This window comes from Nuphar pumila, chromosome 17 (assembly GCF_984573655.1).
Source record: "Nuphar pumila chromosome 17, dmNupPumi1.hap1.1, whole genome shotgun sequence".
Lineage (NCBI taxonomy): Eukaryota > Viridiplantae > Streptophyta > Magnoliopsida > Nymphaeales > Nymphaeaceae > Nuphar > Nuphar pumila.
The window spans coordinates 23,521,974-23,532,936 of NC_143265.1; the positions used below are offsets into that span (position 1 = coordinate 23,521,974).

The window sequence follows — 10,963 nt, forward strand, 5'->3', positions numbered from 1 at the left end:
ATCTTTTGAAAAAACTCTCATTTTTAAGTTTTAAAATCGTTTTTGAAAAATCAAATGGGGCTTACTCGAGGTGGTGCCACATTTGCAAAAGTCAGGGTCAAGGTTTTAAAAAATTCAATGTGGGCCCACACTAGGTGGCGCCACATTTGGAAGTCTTTTAGGTTAGTTAAGAGTCTAATTAGGTTATCTAGTGTCCACATTAGGATAAGTAACTTAAAAAAAAATTACTCCCCACTAATGGTTTTGGATAATTTTTAAAAGGGGCAAACTTGGGATTAATTAACTTTTTAGAAAAAACTAATTTAACTCTATTTAAAGAAGCCCATAGGGGGGTCGACCCATACTCTTCCCTCTTGAGATTCTTTGAGCTTCTCTCTCCTCTCTACAACCCTCTCCTTCCTCTTTGTAGCTGCATCCATCAAAGGTATAGTTTCTATAAATTTTTTTTTTATGTTTTTATTAATTCCTTTTCATGTTTTACCATGGATTCCACCATGGGTGCCTCTTATTTCATGAGTTTGAGTATGGTTCATCATCAAGAACCCTAAAATCGACCCAAGAAGATGATCTAACTCAGTTTGAGGAAAATTTCCAGGATTCTAATCCATTAGAATCGTTTAGAGGTACATTTTCTACATTCTTAACCAATGAAATATGCGATTTACCCGTTAAACGGGCTAAATTCATATTTTCAAAGGGTAAATCAATTTCAACCATGGATTCTCGGTATTTTTTTTATTTTCTTGTCATATTAATGTTTATTTTATATATTTCTGCATTAAATAATATTTCATTATGCTATTTATGCAATTTTTTATCTTTTTCCATGTTTAAATCATAGTTTTTAGTTTTTCTTAGATTTTCATGTGTTTTGATTCCAGGTTTGTAAAAATCATGTTATTTTATGTTTAAATATTCATTATAAAATTCTATTTTTTTGTATTTAGTCCACAAATTTGTCAATAAGTCTCTGTAAAAAAAACAGAGTTTTTTTTTTATTTAGGAACCCTGTTAGAAAAATACAAAGTCGGGTCGTGATTTCTTTTACTTAAAATCGCTATTGATGTTTAGGTATAAGTTGCAGATGTGATATTTCTGTCATCCGAGATCTGATTCATGATCCATAAATTTCAATAGCTTCATATTAAAATCTATTATTTACTGTAATTTTCTTAGATTTTTCTGTTATTGTCTGCTATTTTTCCTCTGTCAGAAAGTTAAATCAACTTTTTAGAACTCGTTATGCTTTATTAAAACCCTAATTCAACTTGTGTTGATTGTATCTCCCTAATCAGAGATCCGATCAATGATCTGTAAAAAAAAAAATCCTTATTTGCATGTCTGCTATTCACTGCTAAAATTTTAGAATTTTTTGATGTATTTTTCTATTTTTCCTTGAATTTAAAATAGGAAGCATCTATTTTGATAGATTTTATATTCATCATAATTAATCAAATATTGCTGGAATGATATCTCCCTAACCGAAGATGATTTTTTTGATCTATAAAGAGGATAATCTCTGTTTTTATGTCTATTAGTTCTCTGTAAAATTTTATGAATTTCCATGGTGAATTGACCCTTAATTCGGGTCTGACGCTGTAATAGGTATGTGCCCCGCAGGTAAAAATAACATATTTTAAGGTTGTTTTATAAAATATTTATTTTGGAATAATGTCAAAATTGAATTTTTATGATTCCAGTTTAGTTTTAGGTTTATAAGGAGCACATATGCCAATTTTTGTTAATTTTGAAATTCATTTGGTGCTTGAATCAATTATATTGCAAAACAGGGTATCCGTAGGATCCCGAAACACTAGCAAAATCACAATTTTTGTGATATTTCTAATTTTTTTTTTATATAAATTCATGTTTTTAGGGTTTGTGCATGTTTCTAATCATATAGGAGTGCTTCATACTCGATTTTTTGGTTATTTAACTTTATTTGATTTCAAAATCCAAAGTTTTACCAAAATATTTTCTAAAAACCCTGATTTCAAGGCCATAGTCTTGTTTTCAGGGGTATTTTCTCCCAAATTTCAAATCTCAAAGTTATTTATCTTTCTTATTACTTCAATTGTATTTTATGTTTCATTATGTTTATCCCAGGAAAATCATAGAATATGGCTTGTATCTTGTAAAATCCAGTAATTTCCAGATATTACCGAATAAATCTAAAAAAAATCAACATATCTTCACTAACAAGTCTTCTAGTTTTGCACAGATATTTCAAGGTTTTATTTTTTGTTATTTAAATTCAATTAGTAATGTAAATTGTAAATAATTTTGGAATAAAAATTTCAATTTCTACTTAGAATTAGGATTTGCATTGCATATAGTTTAAATTTTGATATATAACTGTTATGTTTGTCATTCATGCACATATTTCAATTCCACCATGGTCTACATGAATGACACGTGCACTAACTTCTAGGAAGTTGACAAACTTGATTACATTCATATTTATGACCATAGTCAGAATACGAACGAGGTCCAGATTTGCCATCTTCTTTTAAGCCACAATCAGCTTACACTCTTAGGCTATCTTTAAAATCATTACATATTTCAAAGTTTTATAAATATTTTCTCCTTTTAGAATCAAATGAGATACATTTAATCTATATCTGTGGCCATAGTTAGGGATATGAGGCAAATTTATTTCATTAAGTTCTATAAGGCACATAAAATCTTTTTTTTAAGCAATTTTCTCAAAATCTCTTCAAAAAAATATCTTTGATAAATTGCATTCATGCATCATCTAGGTTTAGATTGCATCATGAAAGTATTTCACAAGGCTACACGCCCATCCTTTTGAGGTGTTTTCCAAATTTCATCTCATAAAATTGATTTTCTCAAATTTGCCTTGATTTTCCTTAAAATTGATTTTCTCAAAACCTTTGATTTTTCAAGGATGTTTCAAGTATTTCTCAATTCCAATTCATGAATTTTCAAGTTATATTTTCAATTTCCAAGTCCTGATATTCTCAATTTCAAAGTTCTAGTTCAGAGAAATCAAGTTTTTTTCAAAGTTATTTGAAATTCCTCAGAAATCGATTTTCTTAAAATACTTGGATTTCTTCAGAAATCAATCTTCTTTTCTTAAAAAATACTCTCTCAACAAAGCTCACGATTTTCAAAGCATTACCTTTTACAAGAATTTTCCAATTATTTCAAATCTCTGAAGCATACATCATGTTTTTCAATTTACATTTTCAGAAATTCATAGCACGCGCCTAATTCTTTATGCATTTAGGAAATAGAATATCAATTTAGACAAGTTGAGCAAAGCAAAGCACTAGATTGATCCTTGGTTCAATTACCCCTAGTAAAGGTGCCAGGAACAGTTGAACCTCGTACCGACAGACGAGTCCCATTTTTCGGAATTATCTCGCATTTTAAAATGGAGGCGAGTTATTTTCAAAAACTTTTCAATGGTCAGTTTGACTTGCAAAAGTAAAATTTTGCGATGATAACTGCTACCCATGAGTCGACTCTTCTGAGAGCAGGGGTCGACTCTCTAGTTATAAGAGTCAACTCTATGAAGTAAGGGTCGACTCTCTAAAGTCCAACAAACGTTTCATCAAATCAATGGTTGACTCTCTGAAGTCCAAGAGTAGACTTATCAAAGCAAGGGTCGACTCTCAGAAATAGAGGGTCAACACCTAGGATGCAGGAGCCAACTCCCTCATAACGAGGGTCGACCCTCAGCCTTTTCAATGTCCCGGGAGCAACATGGGCCGACTATTCCAATCAAAAGGGTTGACTCATGTGCTCTTCAACCCTTGGTAGTCTTGCCAAAACTGCATTATGAGCATTCCAAGCCAATTTTGATAAAAATAAGGATTTTATTATACATCGAAACCCTATTTAAGTAATGAGCACTAATCAGTTTTGTAAACAATAGATTAGTTTTTACCAAAAAAGAAATGCAGATTCAGTTTTCTATATAAAAAAATAATGGTGAATATCATGCTTGCATCTAAACAAAATATAAAAAAATAATGGTGAATATCATGCTTGCATCTAAACAAAATATAGATCCTCATGTTGAATAAAAACACAAAACTATATTAAGAAAATAGGGGAAAAGAACACACTTTGTCATGAAAAGGACATTGTTCATGCAGCCTAGAACTATGCATGTAGGTTTTGCCATGGCAACCTACCTTGAAATGTTGGTGGATTTATGAGAAATGAAATTTTTTCAAAATAACCCAGAAGATTTTTTCTCTGAAACACATTATAGACCTGGGTGAGTGTTTACCTCATATTCTGTGTGGTGAGTATGGAATTGTGGAGGCGCAGTCTTGACACGGGTCATATGGCAGTGGCAAAAAAAACCTCGTCGAGAGGTGGTGGAGTATGCAACAAGGCAGACTGCAAAACTCTGGTAAAAGCAATGACGATGTGAACGACGAAACATGATCAAAGAGGAAGTGAGAGGGAAGATTGCCATGCCACAACCTTCTTCGCAAGGGGTGAAAAAACAAGAAGTTGGGTGGTGAGGGGAAGAGAGAAGGAGAAAAAGAAGTGGGAAAGGAGGTGGTGGTCGGTGGAGTTTGACTCACTGAAAAAGAGAAGGGGTCATGGGAGGTGGGAGGGAGAGAGAGCTCTTGAAAAAATTGAGAAAGCAGGGAAGGTATTTATAGGGAGAGAGGAGGAGTGGGGGAGGAGACACATGGAGGGGTGGTGGCCATATAGATTGGGTGTGATGGCCAAGTGTAGGGAGGAGGAGAAAACCATGGGTGCAAAACCCATGGGTGGGTTTTGGATATGGGTTGGATCTTATGTGGTCCAATTTAGATTCAATAGGTTTTTTGGTTGAGGCCCTAGTTTCACTAACTAGGTCCCAACCTAGTTTAATGAAACTAGATCCAATGCCCCTACCTATTTAGAAAATTTTAAAATAAGTTTCTAAAAAAAATATCTAAAATAATATTTTAATTAAATAGAATGATACCTATGTCCCCAGTGTAGTTGATTGAGTTGGTCAACACTGGTTGGATGATTATAACCCTCGGGTCATAATTGTCTCTAAAACTTTTTTGAAATGATCATTTAGCCCTCGAAGCTTGTTCAACATGCTTCAAACTCATTTCAACTCTGCTTTTATGAAATAAAAACCGTTCTCTTCAAAATTTTGATACAAACGCAACCATATACTCAAAAGTCATGAAATATCTTTAAATTTTTTATAAATTTTTTATTTAAATATTTACTAAAATTTTCAAATACTACACACACTCTCTACAGGCAATATTTGTGCACCAAAGATGCATCCTTGGAGGTGTAACTTAAACCTATTTGAGCTAATCATCTTTTAACCTCTAAAACATTCTAAAATAGTGAATATTATAAGCTTTTTGATTCACAATTGTTTATAAATGAGCAAAAAAACAACAACAGATCAATCACACACATTGCACATGATTTAACATGGTTCAGATCTGAATGATCTTACATCCACAACCCTTCACCTCGATGTTTTTCTCTCTTGGTGAGAGTTAAGCTTCATTAACATATATATAGTACAAGAGGAATGTGGCCAGAATAAATGGCCTACAAGAGTTCATGGTTTGGAGGAGTTCCATTGGGACCTCAACACTTGGATGGTTTCTCATGTGAGGAATCTTTGGTATGTGAGAAACCCAAAGTACAATCTTGAGTTGGTTTGCCTCTCTTGGACTCCTTGATGGCTTCTTGATTCATATGGACTTCTTGAGTTTTCTTGATTCCTTCTTGAACCTTCTTGGTGCCAGATTCAGACTTAGTTATTGGATCTGGGTATGGTATTCTAACATCCTCCCACAAATGCAACGATACAGGACAAACATTGAGTTTGGATCGTAAAAACTGAAACTATGAAACCAGTAGAACTTTGGTGAGAACATCTGTAGTTTAATCGGACAAAGGAATGTGAGACACCCTAAGTTTGCCTTTGGCAATGAGGTCCCAAACAAAGTAGACATCAACTTTGATGTGCTTGTTGCGATTGTGAAGAATAGGGTTCACAGCTACCATCAGTTTGTAGGAACTTGATTTTTGAGCCAACAACGTTTTTAACACAAGCTTTAAAATTTTGAAAAATAGTAGCCACATTCAATTTATTTTTTATAAAAAATATTCAAGTAAATCTAGAGAAACCATCCACAAAAATGCGATAATATTTAAAAATTTGAGTACCAGAGATTGGAGCATGTCCCCATACATCAACAAATATCAAATCCAAGGGTTTAAAAATTTCATGCACACTATCAGGGAAAGGAAGTTTATGGTGTTTCTTTTTTTAACAAATATCACAAACTTTAGAGTCAATATGATTAATAAAAGACAAACTAAACTTAAAAATCACACGTGGAATGATTCTAAATGCCAGGTGACCCAACTGACAATGCCATTGTGAGGTACTTGTTTGCTCTCTATCATAGGCTATTGTATCGGGACTGAGTTGAATGTGGTACAATTCATTCTTGATCATTCCTCATAGTATTTCATTTCTTGTTACTGAATCCTTAACGCAACATTGAAACGGGTGAAACTAAAAATATAGCATTATTATCTTTAGTGAATTGCTGAACAAATATAAATTGCTTCTTAATTTGAGAGACATATAATATATCTCATAAAGCAAATCTAGTATTAACATTAAAGAAAGTAGAATCACCAATATGAGAGATAGGCAAACTTGTCTTATTTACAACTGCCTTGACAGTCAGAGGAATAGAGAGTTCAAGTCTGGCATCATATGATGAGAAGCACCTAAATCCTAAAAGTAACCTTCATTTGAATAATTAGAGCCAGATGCATGATATGTCGTGGATGACGACTAAGATGTAAGCTCTCTTTCAAGAAGTCGACATTGATGGGCTGTATGAATTTGGTTTTTCTCATTAGTGACAAATGCATGCCAATACGTATCTGGATAACACATTTAGGATATTAGGCTAGACGTGACCCATTAGGTGCATGTCTAAAGCGGCCAACTAGTTGGCTAAAATATATTGCACACCATAAAATTTTGTAGCTGTCTTAATAGTCATGCGTAGACTAAACTAATTTAATTCTAATCAACTAGCAAAAACAAATTAATAAAAAAAATAATGAAGGCATACCCGATGAAGCTTTACCACACATGTTAAAGGAAATAAGGGAAAAAAGGAAGCACCAGACAAATCTTGTTCTTAAAGCTACCATCAAAGATTAAACTGGTTTTCACTACAACACACTCAACATTTACCTCTAACCTGATATGTGAGACATCTGTATCCAAGAAGTTATGAGGTTGGGGTTTTCACATGACAAATTAACATAATTCATATTTAGTTTTCAGATGAACTCATCCTGTAAATAACCGGTTAGTATCATGATATAAACTTGTAAAGCCATACAAAGGTCAAAGACCACATATATATCCAAATGAAATCTGATCTGTATGATCTGATTCTTGCATGTAAAAACCTGGTTCTTGTTAGATCCACTATACCCATGTCAAATCTGAATACGGATTCTACTCTTCTATGTTATATCCAGTTCAAATTTGGATCCAGATTCTGACATGTTGCACTATGTTAGGACCATTTTGAATCTACCACGACCTACTGGGGGCTCCACTTGTCTGGTAGGAGCAGCTAGTGCAAGTCACCTTGTGTTGGGACGTTGCAGGTTAAAAAACAAAACTTTTTAAATCTATCATGATAACAGCCCGTACCGACCCGTTTCCAGCCTTAGCTGCGCGTGTGAACCTTGTGCAAGTGGGTGGAATAGCTACCCTTTTATTAATAACTTAACGTTTAAATCCTCCCCACTACCTCTTTAAGAGCAAGCTTGGCTGTAGAGGCGGTGGAATTATCTTAGGGTTTGGTAACGTAAGATTTGGTCTCACACTCACGGTCTCTAGACTACTTGTCAAAAGAGCCGTTCCTCTTTTACAAAGAGTAAAGGTAAAGCATTAGAAATTTAGAACAATTCCAAAAAGGATAAAAATTTACTATTTAATCCCAATTACACAAAACGAAAACCGAAGACGTTAGAAAATTGAGGCTCCAGCTAATGGATTTCATTTGGAAGTGGAACCCCCAATAGAAAATCTGTCCCCAAAAAAGAGAAAAAAATAAATCTAGCCGTTTAAAACGCTCGTGCCTCCTCCAACGGTGATATTCTCCAAGAGACAAGTTCAAATATGACCGTTGCTCCTCCCATCCTTAAATTCCCCTTCGGCCTCCTCTGTTGTCCAATAGGTTGTAAAGCAGATCTTCCTTCCATTGCCGCAAAAACACCGCCTTGATCATCGGAATCCTACACACACCAACAGGAATCCGGCGAGTTGAACCCCCAAAATATGGGTCTGTCATCAGTGGCAATCACCAGCAGCAACACTACCCAATCACAATCCTCTCTGAGGATCCACAAATTCTTTCTAGTAGCCAACTACATCCTACTGGGGGCCGCCGCTAGCTGCATCTTCCTCACCCTATCTCTCCGCCTCTTCCCTTCGCTCTACGGCTTCTTCCTCATCCTCCTCCACGTGAGCACCATCATGGCCGCCGCGTTTAGTTGCGCGTTGTCCACCAGCGCTGCCTCACACACGCGGTGGTACACCTTCCACATGGTGTCCACCGTGCTGACGGCCATATTCGAAGGGTCGGTGTCGGTTCTCATCTTCACCCGAACGGGGGACTTTCTGCAGGCTCTCAAGTCGTACGTCAGGGAAGACGATGGGGAGGTGATACTGAAGCTGGCAGGGGGGCTCTGCGTGCTCATATTTTGTATGGAGTGGGTGGTGCTGGGCTTGGCCTTCGTGATGCGCTACAACGCCTATGTTGATCAGAGCTCTGTCTCGGAGAGTGACATGAGGAGGAGCGCCAAGGTCCAGGATTCCATGAGCGACTGGCCATGGCCTTTCCAAGTCTAGTGAGAAAAATTTGTCCCTTTTCTGTAATGTGTTGGGTATGCTTGCTTGGAATTGATGGATTTTGGAGAGAGAGAGAGAGAGAGAGAGAGAGAGAGAGTTTGCATTATCTTATTAAGGCGTTATATATATATTCTGATACATATTCTTTTCATTCTTTCTTTATTTCCATTAGATGAATAATATATGTTGTTTATTATTTTCTTTTGCATTATATGGTTTGTTGTAGCTCTCTATGTGGATGATCCATCTGCTGGATCTATCTCCTACCCGTGTAAAATCAGTTTGGGGTTCAATTTGGGTTCCCAGAGCGTGTCTCAATCAGACCATGGCCCCATATGAGTATATGAAGTATAATGATGTTCTCACCAAATATTTTAGTGCATATGCCTGTCTCACTTTGGCCGTTTAAGGTTAGACTCGAAATTCATACAACCCCAGGGCATAGTCCAACTGTGCCCCATGAAACCGATTCAACTGATTCAAGAAAAGAATCATGGGAAAATTTCGACTTAAGTGTACTCAAATCTCTCTCACTTCGTAAGGTTTCAACTAGCCAAATATGAAAAACAATGAAAAATCATGTGAAATTAGGCTCTGTTTGGGAGCCTGGGATTGTGATGGAAACACCATACCCATGTGTTGCTAAATCATGTTGTAAATTTCAACTAGCCAAATATGAAAGCAATGAAAAAATAATGTTAAATTAAGTTCTGTTTAGGAGCCCTGGGGTGTTGCTAAAATATGGTTTTGCCAAGATGGGTGGTTGAGAAACGGAATGGTGCTGAAATGTGGTGTTGGGAACTCCATTGCCTGTTCAATGTTTTGGCAATACCCCTACTCCCAGACAAGTTAAAAGAGTGCATGAGAGAACTGGGCCAAACGCATATCCTATTCAGGGCTCCCCAACTGAGCCTTATTTGAGGTCAAAAATGTGGAAGCCTTAATGACATAATTTAGATCAAGATGTATTTGTTGTGAGAGTGAGAGTACATGACTTTGAACTTGCAATGTTGTTTATACATACGAGATCTCACATCACATGGACCGAGGTTATAACCTAAGCCTGTTGAACTTGCAAGAGCCAAAGATGATACAACTGCCCTAGTCAGTCATTGGCCCCTTCAAACCTAGGAAACCTTACCAAATTGTAAGAGGTAATTATCCTCTAAAGTATTTTAGTCTTTGAAACTTATAATAGAATCTACCCATTAAGGGCAGAAATATCTTTTATTATGTATTTATTTATTTTTGTAATAAGTGTAAAGTCAAGGAAAAGTTCTTGACTAATAGCCATTGGCCTCCCAACGGCTAGATTTCTAGCCATTGGGATGTTGGCTTTCACCAACTTGGGGCTCTGATTGTCTGATAAGAGCAGTTAGTTGTGTTTGGGACATCGCAAGTTCAAAACCCAATGGTACACTTGTATAACTGGTGGGGTTCTGCCTAACCCCAGCCTATCGAAACAAAAAAGAGACAGATGTTGGCTTTCCGGTCGGCTCCATCGGTCATTTGTTCCCTTCAAACCTAGGAAACCTTACCAAATTGTAAGAGGTATTATCCTCTAAAGTATTTTAGTCTTTGAAACTTATAATAGAATCTACCCATTAAGGGCAGAAATATCTTTTATTATGTATATATTTATTTTTGTAATAAGTGTAAAGTCAAGGGATTTTTAGTTCTTGACTAATAGCCATTGGCCTCGCAACGGCTAGATTTCTAGCCATTGCGAGTTCCCCTTCAAGATGTTGGCTTTCACCAACTTGGGGCTCTGATTGTCTGATAAGAGCAGTTAGTTGTGTTTGGGACATCGCAAGTTCAAAACCCAATGGTACACTTGTATAACTGGTGGGGTTCTGCCTAACCCCAGCCTATCGAAACAAAAAAGAGACAGATGTTGGCTTTCCGGTCGGCTCCATCGGAGTATTCTCCTAAAGCCGGCGAATCTTGTTTTCAGCCAAACCCTTTGATTCGAAGAGAACCTTTTGGTACGAAAGCAAGGCCCATGGTCACAGTGCGCCAAGGCTGTTACAGCGAATCAGCACCAGACGAAAATAG

At 36.2% G+C, this 10,963-nt stretch overlaps 1 protein-coding gene across 1 annotated transcript; it reads left to right on the forward strand.

The window, feature by feature from the left end:
- The first annotated feature begins 8,238 nt into the window (after nt 1–8,238).
- On the forward strand, nt 8,239–9,119 carry LOC149811802 (uncharacterized). Its single transcript, XM_089993372.1, has one exon. The coding sequence runs from the start codon at nt 8,336–8,338 to the stop codon at nt 8,906–8,908; it is 573 nt and encodes a 190-aa protein (XP_089849498.1). The 5' UTR covers nt 8,239–8,335; the 3' UTR covers nt 8,909–9,119.
- Nucleotides 9,120–10,963: the final 1,844 nt, after the last annotated feature.